Genomic DNA, 23,249 nt, shown 5'->3' with positions numbered 1-23,249 from the left:
ATTTATTAAATATGTTAAATCAAATTAAATTTAATTAAGTTCATACTCTATGTTTTGGATATAAGATCGAGTTATTCCAAACACCTACACAAATTCTTCTGTAGTAACGTCCTAGTAATCTTTAATTTTTGTCTTTTCTCCATCGTCTGAAGGTGTACCTGTAAAAGGTTATCCAATGTCGTTAGTAGGATAACCGTACGAAAGTCTTAGAACAATTCAACTTGTGTTTATAGTTTTCGTCATAGGTTAGGGATCAGCGAAGTCCTAATGACGACCTAATTCCAATCCAATACTTCTAGTGACCACTTACCTTAATATTTATAGAAATACCTAATTATGGTTTCAAACCGGGTATTCATTTTTTACTGTCCGGCCTGAGTCAGGATTACTATCGTGTTCGATTAGTTTAGTCACATCTTGGTCTCTATGACCGTCTCGCATGTTTGGTTGAGGAGTTATACTATATACTTTACATTGAACGTTATTTAAAAAAATCTAAATATATTTATGTTGATTTTTTATCACATCGAATTTTTATATTATTTTTTATTTAATTATATTATAAATAATCACATATAGATTTATAAATTTATGTTTCATAGTATAATATTATATATCAATAATTTCTACACAGATATCAGAGTTGATTTAAAAATAGGAATTGTATAAATTCAAATGTTAAATGTTAAAATAATTTAAAATACATATATTTAAAATTTTAAAACAAAACTTGAATAAAATTTAATGAAAAATATAAATTTTAATAAATATAATATTTTTTAAAATATTTAATAAAAATATCATTATAAAAATTATATAAAAAAACAAAGTCGATCTCAATTTATAAAAAAGACAAAATTACTGAATTTTTTAAAAAATACATAAAATTAAGGTTTAAACCTCTTTTTGTTCCCTAAGTTATAAGCGGATGTTCAGTTTAGTATCCGTTTTTAAAAATGTAAATCTTTGGTCCCTAAGTTATAAAAAAAAATGTATCAAATGAGTCCTTTTTTAACTTGAAATACTGTTTTTGGTTGTTTCTTAACAACTGCTACATCTTTAGATTGCTCTGATTTGTTTCTTAATAATAACAGCACTTTAGATTGCTCTTTGTACTTTGATCATGAACATCAAAAAAGGACTCATTTGATACATTTTTTATAACTTAGGAATCAAAGGTTTACATTTTTAAAAGCGGGGACTAAACTGAACATCTGCTCATAACTTAGGGACCAAAAAGAGGTTTAAACCTAAAATTAAATTTAAATCAAAATTGTAACATCCCAAATAAATCTATAACAAAAGCTATAATTTACTTAAGGAGTTAACATGAATAATAATAGAGAACGATGAATAAAGAGCATCACAAAAAGAACGAGAATATGAAATTTCATATGGAATTAAAACTATGCTGAGAATAAAAGTATAATACAATATACAGGCTAATACCGAATGGTCATGATAACAGTCTCAGACCAAACGGTAATACAAAAGGGTAACTACATCGTACGGTTTTTCCACAATAACGAACCAAACGTATATATATATATATATATATATATATATACAAGAGGTGAAATTAAATCCTAAACTATGGTTCGGACGATCCTGCACAGCTTTCTGGTATAGCGTCTATAGGTTGCTCCGTCTGCAGGGCATCTTCCAAAGTATCTTCTTGATCACCCTCTGCTCACACCCAAAAGGATGATCATTGCAGTGGGGAAAACAAACCAAACGGCCAAATACCGAACGACAACATAAGCAAGACAGGAAAATAAGGGTAAGTTTATGTAAATTTAATTAATCATTTTCACATACACATAAAACATCTCAATAATCCGCATGCATCAAGATTTCCAAACATCAATATAACCAATTTATCTAGACTCTGTCCGGACGGTATGAACTATGTAGCTCGTTGCTCTTTGCACCCGGGTGGACCTGGCTGGGATACACTCAACAGACCGCCACCCGAGGTTAGTCCAGTGGAACCACCTCAGTATAGAAAAACTAGGCTAAAGGGCCTCCTGCCATTCCCACACATGAGTTACCCTTCTTTATCTGAGAAGGCGTAATCATGGAATATCAGGATAGAGCAGAACCTGAGTCTGACCATAGTCATACTCCACTAAATCAAATTTCAAATCATGAGATATTCCTCCCTGGAATACTTTTAGCATCAGAATAATAATTCCACTTTCGTTTTTATATTATCAACAAACTGATCGAATGATAATGAGAAAAACTGAGTATCATAGAAATTCAACAAGTGACCGAACGGTCAAAGAATAAGAGACTGAATAAAACAAGGAGTTGTAATAGTTGACCGGACGGTCTGGTATAGGATAAAACCATACACTGTTGAAAACAATACAGGTAAACTTATTCATGAAGAAGAATGAACGCTAAACAACATAAGTCATTCTTGGAAGGAAACGAATACCAAGTTTATGACTTTAGCCAAACGCCTTTACGACTAGCAGAAGTTCTCTTCAATAAAAATGCGTGTCAATACAAAATCGAACACTCTGTGAGGAATCAAGTGTCAGTGTAAGACCGTACACTTTTCAAATAAATAATATTATAAACCGAACGTTTTTCCAAGAATGATAATTAATATCAAACCGAGTACTTAGTCTATGACCAAATGCTCAAACATAATATCATATTTGTAAATCCGAACGCTTGGTTTATGATCGAACATTCTTAAAATAATTAATAGCAATAATATGAAACTGAATGCTTCAGAAATAGAGTGTCAGTCTAATACTAAACACTTGTATGACCAAACGTATAGTTTATGACCGGACGTTCTTAGAATTCAAGTACTGGTATAAGACCTAGCACTTTTTAAATGAACATTATCAATATAGACCGAACACTCAGTGTATGACTGAACGTTCTAAATAGTTAATATGAGACCGAATACTCAGTCTATGACTAAGCACTTAGAGATCAGACGTTCAGTATAAGACCGAACATCCTTTAATGGTTAATTCTGAACGGATAACCAAGCAAGATATTTAAATTTCAACACAAAGGTACCAGATCAATTGTTTTAAGAGGAAACCGAACGGTCCTAATGACCCTTCGATTACAGATTCATATTTTCACTAAGTTATATAACCTTACAAAATATTTCATACCAAAATCAAACATACATTTCTCAACAACAAGATCATACATTCAGCAAGCATAACTCACAAAATCATGCATACAAAATAATCATAATTAAATTTATAAGATTCCCTTACCTTATGATCCAAGCTAAGCTTCTAGGTTCTTCAAGTGGTCACTCTTAAGGCTTCAAGAGTCCAAAGTGCTCCAAACCAGATTCTGATCGGTGCAATTGGAAAGTCTTGACGCCGGGAAGATTTAATCTAAAAGAAGTGGGGTGATCGGAGGAGAAGAATAGGTCAGAAATCCAGAGAGAAGTTGGTGGTTTATAGAGAGAAGGAGGAGAAAAATGGATTTCTGGGGGTAGAAGACGAAGAGGTTGCATGCAGAAGTGGTGTCAATTTTCGAAAGTTCAACTTTAAATATGACCACCAAACGAGTCGTTCGGCCTACTCACAGCACGCCACTTGTCTTCCACTATCTACAGGCTTTCATTCTCTCTGCCACCACACGGATCGTGATGGCGGAGAATTAATTGCACTGCACACCTTGTCTTCCATTGACCGAGGGAGATTCAGAGGACGTGACACGTGGCTTCCACTAAAAGGAAACATTAATTGGGGTGTGACAAAAATAATAAATATAAAAACTAAATTGAAATTTAAAAAATACTTAACACATAACAAAAACAAATTAAAAAGAAAACACAAACTTACCTATAACACATTTAACATGATTAGTGTGATACTAAAAAACCTAACTATTATACATTTTTAAGAATAAAAAACTCAATTGAAATCAACCAAAATATGTAAACTTACTTGATATTTTCGAACAAATATCAAAACCAACCAAATATTTTAACTTCTTTCATTAGTTTCTTTTCTTCTTCATATACATCAATGTTTTGCGTCTTCAAGTGTTATGATTCAGGATAACACAAATAAAGAAATGGTTTGATTTTTAAATTATAATTGCTAATAGAAGAAAGAAAACTAAATTTTAAAAAACTCACATAATCATAATAACATTATCCTTTGCCGGAGTTGTTTCAATTTATAAATCGTAAAGTGTTTTTTTTTTAAGTATTTCTAATTGAGAAAAAAAAAAGTGATTTACCTGAAGTTTGGATAAAAATTCTCTTTGAATTATACAAAACTGGAAACACAAGATATATAAATTGTTTTATCTTCAAAAACATTGTGAACAAAATGACAATATTTTTAACATATTTTTCTTTTTTCTTAAAAATATCCGAAAAATGGTTTTATAGAGAGTAAATGAGCTATCACCGATGAGTTGAATGAGATATACATATTTTATTTTAATGAAAGTTAAAAGGAATTTTAATAATTTTAACTATTATTTTGTTGAGTACAAACAAAATCTCACAAGAAAATAAGTGATGGACATGAGTTTATATACAAGATATCAAAATGTTTCAATTTAAAGTATATTGTTTAAAAAATTTATGTAATGAGTTATTTATTTATTTAAATTAAAATTATGTCAGTAATCAACTTCTTTTATTAATTATAGGTTGTGTTTCTTTTTGTAAAAATGAAATTGAGAGAAAGAATGAGTCATATCATCCTTAAAATGGCCCAATCGCATACGAGATTCTATGTACTCGTCTTCAAATTGCATTATACGAGCACGAATGATACTTGTAAATCCATTCTCATACCATACAAATGAAAACACATACGTGTATTTGTGTGAACTTTTTTTTTACGATAATATTTTTATAAGGGTTAAATATATTTTTAGTCCCTATACTATGGGATGATTTTGGTTTTAGTCTCTCTTTCAAACTAGGATACAATTTAGTCCTTCAACTTTAGAAAATCCAGGTTTTAGTCCTTTAAAAAATTTGGTAAAAAGGACTAAAACTAAAGTTTTTAGAGGTTGAAGGACTAAATTATACCTTAATTTGAAAAATGGACTAAAACCAAAATCGCCCCAAAGTATAGGGACTAAAAACATATTTAACCCTTTTTATAATTAAAAAAAATATATAAATAAATGTTATATTTTAACTTTTGTGGATTTTATTTATTTTAAAAATATTATTACAGATAGTTGTTTTAGTTTTAAAAAAATTGATAAATTTAAAAAAATATCAAATTTAGAAAAATAAAATAAAAATATGTCAGTTGAAAGGTAAAATAGTAAACAAAATAATTTAATTTAAAAAATATATATAAAAGGTAAAATAAGAAACAAAATATAGACACCAAAACATACAATTCATTTATATTTATATAATAGTATAGATAATTAATCCAAAGATATAAAATATTGTGGATCTTTCAATCATTTATTTGAGTTATTTTTAATGTGATTGCTTAAAGTTGAGCAGACTCTTCTTAACAAAATTTACTGCTACAACCACCACTATTGTTCAGTTATAACTATAGATAATGATATTTAAGTATACATATTTTGTATGGCTAAAATCCTATTTTAGTTTTATAATTAGTATGACAATCATTATCTCTTGCAATTTATTTTCCTTTCTTACTTTTATTTATTTTATAATTTTATTTTTAAAACTTAATCATATTTTTCTATAAATTATTTGTTATTTATCTTTTATTATTTTTGTTATTTATTTTTAAAATATAAAGAGTCACATTTTTTTTCTGTTACACATATAATAAATAAGTAGAAAATAACTAAGAGTAAAAATATGTTTTCTAAATAAAACTTGATTGTTTTATTATTAAAATATCAAGTTTGTAAATAGAAAAATTATTTATTTGAGTCTTGTTTTATAAAGATCTATAAACTTGTATTTTGACCTTTTTTTCTTTTACACTTTATATGTATTTATTATCTTTCTATTCATTTTTTAAGATCTTAGCCCATCATAAGACTATCAATGTAGATCATAACCATTTCGTCTTAAAAAGATTTCCATTAAAGTAAGTTTATCCTTTACTCTTGATTTTAATTATTTTAAAAATCATGTATGTACGTGATCTTATGTAGTTGTATATGGTTCAAAATGGTTTGAGATAAATCTCTATATGTATGTGATTATTAAGATATGTCATATCATTTATCTAAGTTTTATATCTACAAATCTTACATCGTGTGTGAGTAAAGGTGTTTAAAGTTATAATAAGATTTTAAAACTTAATCTAATTAATGAAAAATACCTATTTTGTTGTTAGTGCACTATGTTAGATGATATAATTTTGAAAACGGTGTTGTATTCTTATTTATTTTGGTGCAAAGAATTGTAGTGATGTTGATATTTTAAATGTGAGAGTGAATTGATATGTAAATGTATCTGTTTATGAGTAGTGAACTAAATCGATACAACAATTGAGCCAAACTTTCATTTTGAGATTATTTAAAATAAAAATATCATTTTGACACTGAAAAGCACTTAAAAATCTCATTTGGGTGTTGAAAGGGGAGCATACAAACTCTTTTTTTTTTTATGATGTATGAGCTCTTTTGAACCAAGTTAATGATGCATGGAATCTTCCCAGAATAAGCGAGTGATGTTCGAACTCTTTCGAGAACAAGTGAGTAATGATGATCGAGCTCTTTTGAGCTAAGCAAGTAGTGACTGAACTTTTCTAACTTGGACTAATGACAACTAAGCTGAGCAAGCTACACCAAAAGTGTTTGAGCTCAATATAAAAACTCTACAATTCGATGAGACCACAACCTGTCAAGGAGGATAGCCCAGAAGTTGGTAAGGGGAGCAGTGCTCGACATCTTGGTAATGATCATCGGCAAGCGTACCAAATCACTCAAGTAATATAAAATGGTAAGACCACATGTCGTTTTCCAAAAAACTCGTATTGTACAAAATGATCGTACAATTAATAACTCATATAAACTAAAGAATATAAGATTATGTGCAAGAAGAGAAATTTGCAAAGAAATAAAAGGTGGACTTTAATAGTTGGAGACACTTATAAGAGGGGAAAGGTCATAAGTGATATGGAATGACATTGCTAAGTGTAGAATTCACCGGCTTCACTCTCATGTACTCGTAAAATCATCTTTTCTCCATTAAACATCAATGTTAACTCACTAAAACACTCAAGCCCTAATCCCTCAAGTTAAAGAGCCTAGGTTTTCTCACTAAGAATTAATTCCTTAGACACTTAAAAAGCTAACACACATTAAGATTTAGGGTTTAAGGCAACTAATGGTTCAGGTTTCATCCCTAGACACAAGCTCTATTAAATCTTAGTTATTATCATCATTATTACTATTTTTTGTTATTTTTATTATTATTATCACTATTATTACTTTTTGTTATTTTTATTGTACAATATAAATATATATATATATATATATATATATATATATAATAAATTTATGTCCTCGTATATAATTAAGATTTGGTTACATAATTGTTATTATTTTGGTAATTTTTCTCAAATAGGTTCTTCAATTATTTTTTTATATAATTGGACATTTATTTATGAAGAATTAATACAATTGGATTTTGTCGTTAAATTGATTGAACAAATTTAAATGTAAGTTGACAAGGCATGATGACATGATTTAATTAAAACAGGTGACAAATTTAAGGAAAATTAGAAGAAATAATCTTATGGTTGAATTGGGGAAACAGAAAAAATAAAGAAGATTCTAGATTTTTCTTTGGGTTCAAAACTAAGATCATTGACTTAAGACGAGATGCGTAAAGGGAAACCGACTTGTGCACTCGACTTGAATCGAAGAGTTTATGAGTTTTAAGAAGAATTTTAAAAAATTCTAATAAGTTAATGAGAAGAGTATAGGTTTAACGTAATACAATACAAACAAAATGATTTCTTAGCCTAAATCAAGCTAACCCGAGGAGTGACTTCAAGGTCTACAAACACATCTTTAACTAACACCATCACCCGCTCTTATTTCATTTCTTTTTTCTTTTTCGTCTTTTGATATTTTAAACAATAAAAAATTAGTAAAATATGATTTAAATCAAATTGGGAATTTTTTGTAGGGATTTTTCATTTCACAAAACTAGGATTCACAAGCTCTATAATTCAAATTGGGGATTGATTGAATGAAATTGGGGATTGTGATGGTTATGGAGCGAGACCTATGGTGGACGAAGAGATGTTGCTTTTTGTATTTTTTGCACGTGGTTCTCATGGTGGCACAATTTGGAAACTCACAGTGATTTCCACGATTTAACTTCTGCATTTTGGGGTTGTTGTTATGAGACTCGTGAACTGTTCGTTAATTTGTAGTTAAACGAACTTATGTATGTTTTGGTAGGTGCGAAAGTGTGAGACATTGTCGAACTCACATTTTTCGTAAGGAAGACAATGAAGGCGTAGTGGTTCTTGTTGTGATTGCATGTCTGGGTACTGTAGAGAAGCAAGGTTGTCTATGCTAGGTGGGTGATGATGCGAGGACACTAAGTGGTAGTTCTATTTAAGTGATTGTCACCTTTAATGGAGAAAGAAAAAGCTTTTTGATTCTAGATAGAAGAAGAAAATTTTTATTTTTTTGTTAATTTAAAAATAACAAAATCTACCTAATTAACAATCTCACTTTGTCACATACCTCAGCTAACATTTACTTGTTTAACCAATTTAATTGCAAATGTCTAATTACATCAATTTTTTTTTTTAGAATGTCTAATTGCATTAATTTTTCGGAAATACAAACTCATTGAAAAATAACTAAGAAACCTCTTTGAGGTTGCATACAAGAGGTTAATTAAAATATATCATATATATAAAAATCTGTTTTAATAGCTTAGGCTTATATATGGTTGTGGTGTGACCTATTTTATATATGATCATATATAGATACAATATTTGTAAAATGAACGTTTAGATAAAAATAGATATTTCTTTATTTTGAATTACATTTTGTAATTTTGTATATTTATACATGTTTTTTCTGTAAGTTTAAGATGTATTTTATATTGATAAAATCAGTGGTTCTTTGATGAGTTTATAATATAATTAATATATTAATTTTTAAGGTGTTCCAGAGGTTAGTTATTTTAGTGAGGGGTTTCGCACCCAACTCACATAATAATAACTCTATTTAAATTTTATAATTTATTCATTTTATACTTTATATATATATATATATATATATATATATATATATATATATATATATATATAATTTCATAAAATCCGGTTCTTTAATGAGTTTATAATATAATTAATAGATTAATTTTTAAGGTGTTTCATATAGGAGGTTAGTTATTTTAGTGGGGGTTCGCACTTCCATGGTAATAACTATCCCTAAATTTTATTTGTCCATTTTATACTTTACATATATAAGACAAAACATTCAAAATTATGAAACTATATATAAGAGTTTTATTAAATTTACTAAATTTTAAAATTTAATTTGAAAAATCTCACACAACATACATGCTATATTATTTTTAGAAGATAATTCCAAAATATGGAATTTGGGGTTCAAAAGAAGGGGTTTATTTTTTAACTACTCTTACAAAATTAGCAAAGTTACTCCAACATATGAAATTTGTGGGTTTCTACAAAATTCTATAAAATGTTATATTTTATAGTTACAAAATAATATCTATCCAGAATGTAAAGTTTTACTATAAAACATTTGATAAATTCTTAAAATATTTGGTAAACCCATTCAAAATTTTGTCCAAATCACACGAGAAAGTTAGAGTCTATATTTCAAAATAGGAACGGTTTCGTCACGTTGCAAATATTACATTAGTTTGGTTAGATTATAAGATGGCGATGATTAAAGTTTTTTTAATAAATGTATCTTATCTTTTGAAACAAAATTTAATTTTGTTGTATGAAATTTTGATATATTTTTAAAAATTAATGAATACAATCTTTGTAATTTAATTATATATAGAAAAAATTGATTTATCGATATTAATATTAAAGTGAAAATATATAAAATAGTATAAACAATTTAAATATTAATTTAAAAATGTTTAACATACATAAAAATTAAATATAATTGGATTAGAATGATTATATTTATTTGAATTTAAATTTTTAAAAATATATCAAAATTTTGGATATAGAAAAATTTTAATTTTATATTAAAATTCAGAAACTAAAAAATATTTAATAAAAAAAATTGTTTTGTATATAGAGAGTTCCTTACACATGTCTACATATATAATGCATAAGTTCAAGTTAAATGAGATATAATTATTTAAATATATTCAATGGATTAGTACCCAAACCTCAATATGATCATACTAAGACTAAGTAATATTATAGAGTTGAGGATCACAATCCTGAAGGGTTAGTTATTTCTTTTATAATTGTTTGAGAATTTTATATGTATACAGGGTATCTAAGATTTTTAAATAATTTTATAACAATTTAAAATGAATAAATTTATAATTTAAAAACAATTTAAAATGAATAAATTTATAATTTAAAAACAATTTTAAATAAAATTTGATATAAAATATAAATATATATAAATTTAATTTTTTTATAAATATTTAATAAAAATTCTAATTTTAATAAAAATATTTGTATAATATTTATAGAAAAAAATAAATTTTGTGGATAAAAATAAAATTGTATCATTTGTTAAAAAATTAGGATTGAATTGATATAAAATAAAAACACAGATATCAAAATCGAACTAAAATAATGATATTCGATATGACACTGTCATTGTGAAGTAATGTGACTGTGAAGTAATGTGACACCCATCTAACATTGTTAATACAAATTGCATAAGAGATTTCAAAACGAGACTAAATTAAAAATAATAATAATTTAAAATTTTCTGAAAAATTAAGGACAAATAACATGATTTAATATTTTTTAAAGTAAAACTTGAATAAGTAATTATTATATTTATAAGCTCGATATTTTAATAATAAAATATTTAACCTTCACTTAAGATATTTCTCTTAGCTATTTTTATAGTCTTACACTATGTTTTTCTCTTTTAATTTTGTAAAAGTAATTCTTAATTTTATAGTTTATTCGAAATTAAAAAATGATCTTTTTAAGTGATTTTAAATGTTAAAAAAAATCAACGAAAAATGTTTTATAGGACTGAAACAAACCTCATATATTTTATAATAGTTTAAAATAATTATTTCAAATGTTACAAAGATAAAACCTTTTTTAAAGAAAAGTCAAAAATAAAACCTAGTTAATTTAAATAGAATTAAAAGTATACCTAAATAAGAAACTTATAGAAACAAAATAAGATCCTCGGATAGTTTATAACTAAATTTTTATGTCATCTGTACCATTTATGCACTGCATTAGTCCTTGCACTCAGCATCAACTTTATCAAGTCTTTTCAACTTTTTGTACTTAAAGTTGCTCTACTTTCTCTCATACATTTACTTTCTCCTTAATTACATTCATTCATTCCTAATTATCAACCTAGCCAATAATCCTTAAATGTAAAAAATACAATCTTTAAAAATGTAAAAATAAAATGTTTTCCCCCTAATTTACCACTGCAGCCTCTGCAGAAAATAATTTTGCTGGTAAAGTGTTTTATGAAAATGATTAATTTTTTTTTTCTCTTCAATTCTTCGTATTATTTGAATAAATATGTGGCCACTTGTCTGTAAAAGTGTTTCTTTATAGATGGAGTACGCTAATCATAGCTTTCTAGAAAGAAGATGGAAAAAGGGAATAAATTTCTAGCTGCTTAGACTTTAGGGGTAATAACTACTAATCAACAAAACCTTAAACGACCCATGTCTGAAGTTTATTATATGATCTTGATTAGTGCAGAACCGTTGGATGATTGACCAAATCTTAGGTAGTCTATAAGAATAAGGTGGACAAGCTTCGGATGAATCAAAGGAAATAATTGAAAGAAAAATGTGAAATGTGGTTGGTTGAAGACATATAGTAGTACATATAAAATTAAATAGTGGAAGCATGGTATAAGAATGAGAGGGTCAGAGTCAAGAAGCTGAAGCTGAAGCTGAAAGTCGTTGAAGCAGCTTCGCGTTGGAGTTCCCTTTCCCATTCAAGTACTGTAGAAGGGACTCTACTACCTTCCCTTTCCACGCTTACAAATCAACCCAATATACTCACCTTTTCAAAGTTTTTGTCTTTTGGCCTTTTCATACCGATCACCGTGATTTCCATGGATTCAGAAGCAGCACCCCAGCTTGAAGAAATAAAGCAAGAGGGTGTCGGTGGAGGGACCAAGAAGAAGAAGAAGAGCAAAAAGAGTTCTTTTTTTCCCAGGTTTGGTTGTTTCAGAATAGAACATGATGTTTCGGGGGGAGGTTTTGATATTGAGGTTGTTGATGAGTCTGGTCAGCGTCCCACCCCCACCCACTTGATCATAATGGTTAATGGTCTCGTTGGCAGGTTTGCCTAATTACTGTAACTTTTAAGTTTGAACCTTGTCTACACTATTTGTGATTTGCCTCATGTATGTACCAGAGCATTTATGCCTCTAGGTTGTGTGTGTGATCTATTTGATGCAGCGCTCAGAATTGGAAATTTGCCGCAAAGCAGCTTCTGAAAAGGTTTCCAGAAGATGCTGTTGTACATTGTAAGTTCGCAGAAACACAATTCTGTTTGCATCCTTTGTCTGTTTAAGCAAAATCATCTTTCTGATGTGTGGTAGCATTGAGTCTGTTTAATGGAAATGCTTAATCATCTTTCTGATGTGTGGTAGCATTGAGTCTGTTTAATGGAAATGCTTAATCATTGTGCAACGCAGGCAGTGAACGCAATTCTTCGATGTTGACCTTTGATGGGGTTGATGTAATGGGAGATAGACTAGCCGAGGAGGTGTGTTATGGCTTTGACATTCAGTTGTTTGATCTTTGTAATCATTTATTCCACACGCAGCTAATAAGTTTAGCCCTCAAGGCGTTCAATTGACTTCAACTCTCTGGCAACAAACCCAGAAAGATAAAGGATATTTGTTTTCTTCTGTTTTCTCAGGTTATATCAGTTATAAAACGTCACCCAAGTGTTCAGAAAATTTCATTTGTAGGTCACTCTTTAGGAGGCTTGATAGCAAGATATGCAATAGCCCGGCTTTATGGGAGAGACATATCTCTTGAACTTTCTGTGGGGAATGGACATTGTGAAAGCCATGTTTCAGATCAAGAATGTCATGATAGAAAATATGAAGGAAAAATTGCAGGACTAGAGCCCATAAATTTCATTACATCTGCAACGCCACACCTTGGTTCTAGAGGTCATAAACAGGTCATTTTTTGGTAGCTTTAGCCTATGACTTGATGGAGCAAAATTTGCAATTTGAATGCTTTATTGCCTGTGATGAGAAATGTTTTTCTGTAAAGTAAATTCTATAACTATTTATAAAACTAAGGGAGTAAAAACAATAAATAGAAGACCGTGTTATACACAGAAGTGGCTTAGTATGAGTTAATAATGACTTTATGTGAAGACAATGACATAGTTTTTGGACTTATGTATGCTTCAGGTTCCTATGTTCTGTGGATTTTACTCTCTGGAGAAAGCAGTGTCTCGTGTTGCTGGGGTTTTTGGTAAAACGGGAAAACATCTATTTTTAACAGATAGTGACAATGGGAAACCTCCTCTTCTTCTCCAAATGGTTCGTGATTCCGAAGACATTAAATTCTTGTAAGAATTTATGGTTCTGTTTATTTATTTTTTTTCTCTGAGCCAATAACAAATAACATTCTACACCTCTTTCTCTATAGGTCTGCTTTACGGTCCTTCAAACGCCGCATTGCCTATGCAAATGTTCGTTATGATCGTATCCTTGTCTTTTAGTCATAGCCCAGATGAATTTTAAGTTTTAATCTGTCAATTTAGTTCTTGATTTTGATGCCAATCAATCAATATAATTTTGTCTGATTCAGAAATCAAAATAACCACAAGTACTATTAAATTGACGTGAATTAATGTTTAACTCCACAAATTATTTACACGAATAACTTGACTCTTTAAATAGAGCTAGTTGGATGGAGTACATCATCTCTCAGACGTAGAAAGGAACTCCCTAAGGTAATCATCAAGATTCTGCAATATAATATATTGATTTAATATAATTTATCTAAATTGTGTCTTTGTCTGACGTGTTGTTTTGTTCAGCGCCGGCATCTTTCAAGACATGAAAAGTACCCTCATATTGTAAATGTAGAGACAGCAAAATCTAGTTGTGTCGCTGAGGAAGTTCCTGCTGAATCCAAACTGAGTAGTGAATCCAGTAAACTTGATTCAGAAGGTATTTCACTTTCAAGTTTTTCAACCGATGAGGTTTATTCTATATTTGTATAATCTGCTGATGTCTAAATATTTTTGGCATTTATAACTACTATGATAAACATGGCAAGTTCGTATCTGTTGTGGTCTGGTGCTTGGAGTTTTGTGATGACTCATGAAAGCGAAAATGAAAAAATAAAATCAAAGTTGCTGTCATTTGAAGGAGACGTAATGACTTTGTTTAAAGCTAATAATTCGTCTTATAGTATGGTATTTGGTGGAGTCACTGATTGTCTTCCCTTCTTAAGGGGGCAGTTAGACGTCAGAAACATCTTTAACAAGTGAATCAAATCTTTATATGATATACACCACGATGAGGTTAGTATAAAGTAGGTAATTTCAAAGAAAAAAGTGTGTTTGCATGAGCTAAAAAAGCACTACTTATTATAATTGTAGCACTCTGCGATGTATTTTTTTAATAAATTTGTAAGTAGTTCAAGATCATGCCTGTCATCACTAATCTAAATATGACAATCTAAAACTTGAATATGAATCACGTAGAGACCATATACACGTGAATGCATAATTGTTTTCCATTACTCAATAGTTTTTGTACGAGTAATTGTATCCTCCACGTAGAATTTCCTGGTATGGTTAAGAACCTTGAGAACAAATCCTGAATGTTGCTTCTGAAATTTAGTTACATGCTTCTGCCAAATGGGATTGAACATAAGGATATGATGCTTTATATTGTGTACAAATTAACAACCCTTGCAGAGGAAATGATCAGAAGCTTGACAGCAATGAGCTGGGACAGAATTGATGTCAGCTTCAGTGGCAGTAGGCAGAAATATCTGGCACATAGCACCATTCAGGCAAGTTTCTGCTGCTTGAAACACATAATGTAGAAACAATAATCCTTTTCTAATCTTAACACCAGGCAGGACCATAATGGGGTCTTCAATGTTTCACATTTTATGTTCTGAAAATCATAGTGATGATATTCTGCTATATTACACCTTGTTTTAAGTATTGACAATGCACTCTCTATGGTTGAAATTTGTTCTATATCAGGTGAATACTTACTGCATCAATTCCGATGGAGCAGACGTGATTCAACATATGGTTGACAGTTTTCAGATATAGTTTCCCGTATTTCCAGATTCTAACAGACAAGGCAATGCCATTTTTTTGTAAGATGGAGAGGGCTTCATCACTTTTTTGCCACTGAAGTTGAAAAGAATACAGACCAAGAAGGTTTAGAGAACACAAGAATGTGAAAAATTCATTGATAAAGAACAGAACGGGGCTTATAATTGCACCCTACAATGTTCTTGTCCCCATTCTACTTTGACTGCAATGTATCTGGAGTCATTTGGAATAAGAACACCCAAAATAAAGTTAAAAAGTTATACTCTTTCAAATACAGTACTCTCAAAATATTGCTTGCTGTAGTGTAATTACTGTTTCTGCGAAAATTATTTCAAAATCAATTTTCTTAAATTTTATTTGAATGAACTATGATCTTTATTAGAAAAGTACGCAACCGTTGAATTCAGCAGTCATGAATAAGCCCAACTGGCCCACCACTCTATCAGCATTGCGTAACAGTAATTTATAATGATGAGAGAATAAATAATGGAAGGAGATGCATTAATGTTTCGTGTACTCTTTCGAGGAACAAACGTAGCAAATCCTGTATATGTATAAACACGCAAGATCAATGCTATTTTTGCAATATACCTTAGAACAAGTATTAAAAATGAATGAGAAGAATACAAAATGAGAAGAAGAGATAAGCTCAAGTAATGTAAAGGTCTGTTTTTATTGACTTTGGTGGTTAAGTTAAAATGAATCATCTGGCAAATAGAATGGCTACAACTTGGCATTACAGCAGAAGGAAATAAATGTTCAAGGACAAAACAGGGCTGAGCATGTTTCATTTTTTCCAACTTGAGAAGTAAAGAAAGACCAAAGTATGAAGTGTTGACACAACTATTTCGAGGTTGTGAATGAAGTTAGTGATATGTTTTTTTGTTTATGTTTGTGTCTTGTATTTTGGTATTGGAAAGTTTGGTGTGTGAGAATGGCATGGCCATTAATCGAAGCGTGAATTTGTCCCCATATGACAGAAGTTGGATTTTTGAGGCTCATTGAACGAGGAACCGTGTGTGTGTGTTGGAGTGGTAAGGTCCTTCCTTTGCTTACACCCTTTCCTTCTCACAGAGTCCAAGATCTATAATACACCTTTTGCAGTGAGTGTTTATGAATTGATGGGGAAATAATAAGGGTAATAAAAGAGGTGAGAGTGAGTGATCGGTTTTGTATAATAGGGGTGGCATTCAATATCTGACCCACGTTTGGGACACCTTTTTCAGAATTTCAGCTGCACTGCCTTCTCTTCTGCCACATATCCCTCCTTTCTCTCTCTCTCTCTCTATATGTCACACTGTTCTTTTCCACCATCATTTTTCCTCTATCAAGCTGTTAGTAGTATTTAGTTACACTCAAAACAATTTACTGAATCCTTTTCTTCTGCAGTCTCTTTCCCCTGATGAGAAGATGGGGTTAACTCAAGTCTGTGTCTCCTGCCACAACTATAGACAAACTCTCCTATGCCTCATTCTCTTTGCTATTCTATTCACGGCCAAAGGTTGTCCCGCTTCTATATTCTTTCTTCTTCTTTCTCTTTTTATCCGATTAACTTTGCTTACTGTATATATGCATGCAGCAAGAGCAAGAGCAGTTTCTTCCAGTCTTATAGAACCTGCTGAGGTACAATATCATCACTGAATTCTTCTACTTTATATCTTCCAATCTGTTGGTATTGAGTACTTGAATATGTGCAGAAGGACATGAAAAAGCCGGAACCGATGATGATGGAAAAATCTCAGATAGGTTCTAGGCCTCCCAAGTGTGAAAGAAGATGCAGTACTTGTGAGCACTGTGAAGCAGTTCAAGTACCTGTTGCACCTCAAATTCAAACTCATAGAAGTCATTATTCACCAGCAAAAGCAACCACGCTTGTTTCTTACTCATCAAGAGGTGATGACCTTTCAAATTACAAACCAATGAGTTGGAAATGCAAGTGTGGGGATTACCTTTTCAATCCATGACCTAAAGGGGCTTCTGAATCAAATCAACAATTCAAAATGTGTATGATTTCAATTATTTACATACCAATTCCTCTTCATGCTTCCGCACCTTGTATATTGTAGATATTTGGCAATTATAGTCCATATTTCTGTCTTCCTTTTGCTTAAACCACTTTTTTTCTTGTTTTTATTTCTGCTTACAATGAAAAGCTTTTGTAACTAAGGGTTTACTTTTTCTACTCAGACAATACCAGCATTTGGTATAAACCTCTGGGTATATCTTCTCCCTGCAAGTATATACTTTCCTTTTATGCTGCTATAGAATAGAAAAATGAGATAACAAGAGAAAATGCATGGTGGGTTGGTAGATCCATTGCAAAAACTAGATAAGAAGATGAAGGGGGAAGAGAAGTAGTGTGTCAGAGGGTCTTGTTTTCGTATGCTACAAGATTAAGATATTTTCAGCATCAGAATTCAGAGAGGGTGAGCTAATACCACCCACCTCGAAGTGATAAAAGCATTAATCAATACATAACACACATCCATATATCTGCCAACCTAGGGATCTCACTTATTAGCATAGTAGTAGTATTTTTTTTCCCTTTCTGTTTTAGTTCAGCTGACACAAATATTTCAGTGATGAAATGAAATTGTGACACCTTCTGCAGTGCAGGGTTGTGTTGTGTGTGTGTATGGCGCATTAATTATGTGTTGAATGAAAGTGGCATTTGGTCCATTGAATTGAAGAAGATGCTGTGATGTTGTTAATGGGAACACAACATTGATGTATGATGAACATTGAGTAAATTTTTGTGAGTGAGTTGCATTGATTTATGAGTTTGGTTATCTCTTTTGTTGCAGACACTGAAGCCTGGTATTTAATGAGAGTATTATTCGCTGCTTGCACTGTACCTTCTATGACCATTCACCATCTTTTATTCATCTCTCATCACTAGCTCCTCAATTCAAACTTCAAACTTCAAACTTCATACAAAACAAAAAAACATTGTATCATGGAATCAAAATTTATCATGATTTCTAACACATTCTCTTGAGTGGACATTACTGTCACTCACTACTTAGGAGTATGCTAAAACCATGAATACATGACATAACTCTGTTAAATCCTAACACAAATTATGTTGAAGTGTGTCCGTTAATTGAACCTTAAGCCTACCAACCATATATTTGTTTTGCAGTTTCATTAATGATAATTTTATTAAGTGAAACATAAAGATAAAAAATTACAGGTATTCAAAATTTAAAGCTAAAATCACAAACAAAAATAAAAATTAGAAAAAGTGTAATTTGTCCACTCGGGTTGTTTTTTAGGTAACTGGCGTAGCAGAAGTGTTTGTAAATACTGTGAATAATATAACGAATTATTATTTTTATTTGCTTGAAAAGAAATAAAAATATAAGATTTTTTTTTTTAAAAAAAAAGAGATAAATGAACACAATTAGTTGTTGTACTGGTGTACTCAAAAGCCCTCATGAAGAGTTGTGTCAGAAAAAAAATGACTTTTACAAATAAATTTCTTAACTCTTTTATTCTTTTTAAGATATATTCAATGTTTTGTTTTTTCCTCTCTCTCTTTTTCTTATGAGAATAAGAAATAAAAAGTACACGTAAAAAACTAAGGATTTGAATAAATTTATATGGGTAATAATGTTTTGTTAAAATAAAAAGGAAAACAATATATATATATATATATATATATATATATATATATTCAGTCCTGGTATTTGACAATTTTAATTTTTTGTTTAATCTATAATTATACATACATTTTTATTTTATTTTACTACAATTTGATCTTAAATCTAACGTATTAATTGAATACATGTATTATTAATAAATACTTTAATTAACACGGGAAAATTAGATATTAGAATAAACTTATTTTAAAAAGTTTAAAACTAAAATTGAGAGAAACTGATTACAAAACAAAATTGTAACCCAATACTTATTTACGTGTTTTGGAATCACTGCTTATATTTAAAACAAAAAACTTCATTGATTTTCCTTTTTAATTTATTTAAACCTCGACTCGTATTTTTTGATAGAAATTATACATGTATTAGTAATTGCATGTTTTTAGTTTATCTTACAAACAATTTTAATGTGGAATATGTAAATATAGTTCATTGCTTTAAACTTTTATTATTGAAAAATTTCATTTAGGTTCTACATTTCTATATATACAAGATACCCATGAGTGTACATGTAACTATACTCTTAATGGTATCCATGTATTTGTCGCCCCAACAAGATGCAAAATGGTAGGCTGGAAACTTAATGCACGCAATAAATGTAGTAAGAGATACTCCTTTTTTATTCCTTAGTTATTTTAGAGATTTTTTTTGTTTTTATTACGAAGATGTATGTTTGTATTTGATTGTCTCTGTTTATGTTTGTCTTGTCTTGTTTGTTTTAATACGGAAAAAGTTGAAATGAGAGAAACAAAGGAAAAGAAAAACTGATAAATATGTAAACAGAAAATCCATAAAGTATAAAAAATTGTACAAAAAATATTATAAATGATTGTACATAGAAATATTAATAAATAGATGTCCCAATTTTATCATTGATGCTTCTTTTTAAGCATAGAAATCATTATTATAAACTATATTTCTTAGAAACAAAATATATCCTTTGTTTATGAATTATTATAACTAAATTGAACAAAAAAAATTATTTACCTTTTTAAGAAAAGTAGGTGATAATATTGTTAACATTATTAGGTAGTGTTTTGATTTAGAAAGTGTGAGGACATGAAAATAGGTGGTAAGAGTTTATAGGTGTTTTGGATTATTGAAGTCAGACTCTTAAAACATAGTAAGCTTAAAGAACAAATTTTCCAGTAACTGGTTCATTAGTTCAGTTCTTATCTCTTTTTAGACCACTTGTTCTTCATTTCTCTTCTCTTTCTCTCTACCCCGTTTTTCCATTGAGTTGTTGGTTGTTCGATTAGGTGGTGCCCAGACGATCACGACGTAGAGAGCTTCAAAACCATCCAATTGGTTTTACGTTCTTTAGCGGGTAAGTGGTTCTTCTCCATTCTCCGTGCTCTAGGGTTTTGCTCATGCAATGATTCTGTAGCTAGTAGCTTTTCTCCACTTTCTAGCTCAAGTTGGTTCTAAGTGTTGTTTTCCATCACCATTTGGTGGTTTAGGGTGCTGTTATGGTCTTAGCCGAGTAGGGTGTTGTTGAAAGTGTTTTGTGAGCTGAACTGTGCTGTGAATCTGAGGTAAGGAGAGCTGAGTTTTCTTTTTAATTTCTATTTAGTGAACTAGGGTGTGTATGATTTTGGGTTCTTGTTTGAAGTTGTGAAATAATGCTTGTATGACACTGCCTTGTATGTTGATGAAGTATGAACTAAAATTGGTGAATCTATATGCTAGATCAAGTATTCAATGTAGCTCAAATTATGAAACCGTAAATTGGTGTTTGTGAATAGGTTTAATTGAAAGGCATTGTTGAAATTTAGGTTGAGGAATCTGTTATACAAGTTATTAATAGAAAGTTCAGGAGTTATAGTGTCCTAGGTCATTTTTTAGAGGAATTGAGATAGTTATTTTAAGCAGCTGATGTCTAGAGTGCAATTGGGCGGTCAGGATAGTTTTATCAGAGGTATGGTGACTTGTTTGAGTCACTAAGTTGGACAAAATAAGTATAAAATGGTGTAATTGAGTTTGAGGTCCTTAAGTTGTTGAAATTGGAATTTTGGAGTAGAACTTGAGTCCTAGTCAGTTTATAATCACGGTAGGGATGTTTAAATTCATTTAGACAACTTTAAGTGGACTTAAATCACAAATTAGAAGAGTTTGAAATTGATAAAAATGGCTAGAAGTGGTAACTTGGGTGGGTGAGTGCATAAATCTGTAGAATTTGCGTTCTACAGATTATGCAGTCTCGTTATGCGAATTACCTCGCATAGCGAGACCCTTTAAAAGGGTGCCCATTGTTTGGTCATTCGTTGTGTGACCTTGTGTGCTATGCGAATGATCAGAGAGTCATGCTCTCTGTTTGAGCTTTCGCATAGCGACCTGGGTGCGCTATGTGAGAGACCTGGGGTCTAACAACTCTGCGAGCTAATTTGCTATGCGAATTGGGGGGTGCACTGTGCGAGAGGTGTTGAGTTCAGTTTATGTTTTCTCCTTATGATTGTGTGATACTATGTTGGAAGTGTCTTGAATTGTATAACATATTTAGAAGCATGCCATATTATGTTGTGTATTATAGTTTGAAGGTGTATATGTACAAGTCTATGATTGGTGTAAGTGTAACAAGTGTGGGTCATCGACGTAATTCCATGATCCTCAAGGAGAGGATCCATGGTGGTGCCCTATTAATGTGTTAGAATGATTTGCATGGAAGCTTAGTCTTGGAGGTTATCCTGGAACTACAATGGTCAATCATTCTCAATTAGAGAGGATTGAATCATGTCATGAGTAGTAGCAGGAGCTCTTAGTCTTGGAGGCATCCAGTATGCTCCAAGGCGCGGTAGAGACTAACCTCGTGAGTGTGGTAGGTAAAACCCATTGGCAATGACTTTGCAAAGTAGTAGATGCCACTACGAGTGCATGACCCGCCATAGCTCGACAATCATTCTAGTTCGGATGAGTCAAGTCATAGTGTAACAAGTCTTGTAATTCAATTTAGTATGCTTGAATGAACTTTGCATGTTGTATGTGATTGTATAACATGATTTTTCTACCTAGCTCACCCTTGCTTATGTGTTTCTGTGTTGCTTGTGTATGTTTTTCTTTTGCAATGATTATCCACTTTGATGTGAGCAGATGTTGAGGAGGTGCTCCTGGAGCAAGTGCTGGAAGATGATGATGTTGCAGCTTAGTCTTCTTAGGATTTTCTAATTCTAGCTCTTATCATTTTGAAATACTCTATTCCATAGTATGCCTAAGTTTTAATTTTTGTTGTTATTTTGGATAACTATAATCCTATACTTAATTACAAGTGATAATTATAATCTCCTATATTATAATTATGGACTACCATATTATATGTGTTGTTATATATTTGGGATGCCATATTTATGGTATCAGAGCACTTGTTGTCCTTAGAAAATCTTGTAGGTTGTGTGTGCCTTGCTTATACATGTGTACTCTTAGTTATGTCTAGGTTGTTTATTTTTGTTTCTTTGAGTTGCACTAATGGTCTTTTCTCTCTACGTGAACAGAAGATGACACCTAGGTCTCCTCCTCCTCCCCCTTAGTCTGAGCCTTGAGAGTCTACTAGAATGCTGGAGACAATGCAGCAACAAAATGATTTCGCAATAAATGTTTATAGATAATTATTGACTATCATAATTATTGTAGATATATGACTAAAAAATAAATGAGCAAAATAAAAACTGAAGATAGAAAAATTATCTATAGCTAATTAACTATGTTTAACTTTTAAATATATATTATAATTGCTATTTATTTCATACATAAAAAAGAGATCATTATTATTAGGTTTAATAGGTTCGGAGGTCCCTATATTTGGGGGTTTGTTTCAATTGGGTCCTCTAATTTTGAAAGTGATCAATTAGGTCCCTAGTTTTGTCAATTTGAATCAATAAAAGTTAAATGCAGTTAACATGAAGTTTTTGAACATGTGGCACGTTGACGCTTCCAGGTGGCACCGTTTCAAGTGCATAGGTGGATTATAAAAGGGTGAAATCCCTTTTAATTTAGGGATTTCACCTTCAAATACACCCTTTTAATTTAGGGATTTCACCCTTTTATAATCCACCTATGCACTTGAAACGATGCCACTTGGAAGCGTCAGCGTGCCACATGTTCAAAAACTTCATGGCGTTAACTGCATTTAACAGAAAGGCTTTTATTGATTCAAATTGACAAAATTAGGGAC

General features: G+C 30.7%; 2 protein-coding genes across 5 annotated transcripts; both read left to right on the top strand.

Moving 5' to 3' along the window:
* The first annotated feature begins 11,855 nt into the window (after nt 1-11,855).
* Nucleotides 11,856-15,685, top strand: LOC106759946 (putative lipase YDR444W). Its single transcript, XM_014643345.2, has 10 exons — nt 11,856-12,434; nt 12,554-12,621; nt 12,793-12,863; nt 13,020-13,289; nt 13,528-13,688; nt 13,769-13,824; nt 14,023-14,075; nt 14,163-14,295; nt 15,051-15,148; nt 15,348-15,685. The coding sequence occupies exons 1-10, from the start codon at nt 12,205-12,207 to the stop codon at nt 15,417-15,419; spliced, it is 1,212 nt and encodes a 403-aa protein (XP_014498831.1). The 5' UTR covers nt 11,856-12,204; the 3' UTR covers nt 15,420-15,685.
* A 422-nt stretch (nt 15,686-16,107) lies between these two features.
* Nucleotides 16,108-18,442, top strand: LOC106761597 (EPIDERMAL PATTERNING FACTOR-like protein 2). Of its 4 annotated transcripts, none has more exons than XM_022780290.1 (4): nt 16,108-16,278; nt 16,815-16,926; nt 17,005-17,048; nt 17,123-18,440. In XM_022780290.1, exons 2-4 carry the CDS (start codon nt 16,836-16,838, stop codon nt 17,387-17,389), a joined length of 402 nt encoding a protein of 133 aa, XP_022636011.1. In that variant the 5' UTR covers nt 16,108-16,278; nt 16,815-16,835; the 3' UTR covers nt 17,390-18,440. The 4 variants fall into 4 exon arrangements, with proteins under 4 accessions (XP_022636011.1, XP_022636010.1, XP_014500649.1 ...); XM_022780289.1 differs by lacking the exon at nt 16,108-16,278 and adding an exon at nt 16,314-16,464 and having other exon boundaries at nt 17,123-18,442; XM_014645163.2 differs by lacking the exon at nt 16,108-16,278 and adding an exon at nt 16,319-16,459.
* Nucleotides 18,443-23,249: the final 4,807 nt, after the last annotated feature.

Source organism: Vigna radiata, chromosome 5 (genome assembly GCF_000741045.1).
Source record: "Vigna radiata var. radiata cultivar VC1973A chromosome 5, Vradiata_ver6, whole genome shotgun sequence".
In the NCBI taxonomy this organism is placed as follows: domain Eukaryota; kingdom Viridiplantae; phylum Streptophyta; class Magnoliopsida; order Fabales; family Fabaceae; genus Vigna; species Vigna radiata.
The sequence above is the reverse complement of the archived record's forward strand: the minus strand, read 5'-3'. Positions and strand labels throughout refer to the sequence as shown.

Excerpts from the sequence above, each read along its gene's own strand:
- LOC106759946 (XM_014643345.2), top strand. The coding sequence starts at position 12,205 with ATGGATTCAGAAGCAGCACCCCAGCTTGAAGAAATAAAGCAAGAGGGT. Across the intron at positions 14,076-14,162 it reads GTAGAAAGGAACTCCCTAAG|CGCCGGCATCTTTCAAGACA; the intron begins GTAATCATCAAG and ends TGTTTTGTTCAG. Across the intron at positions 15,149-15,347 it reads TGGCACATAGCACCATTCAG|GTGAATACTTACTGCATCAA; the intron begins GCAAGTTTCTGC and ends GTTCTATATCAG.
- LOC106761597 (XM_022780289.1), top strand. The coding sequence starts at position 16,399 with ATGACAGAAGTTGGATTTTTGAGGCTCATTGAACGAGGAACCGTGTGT. Across the intron at positions 16,927-17,004 it reads TATTCTATTCACGGCCAAAG|CAAGAGCAAGAGCAGTTTCT; the intron begins GTTGTCCCGCTT and ends ATATGCATGCAG. Across the intron at positions 17,049-17,122 it reads GTCTTATAGAACCTGCTGAG|AAGGACATGAAAAAGCCGGA; the intron begins GTACAATATCAT and ends GAATATGTGCAG.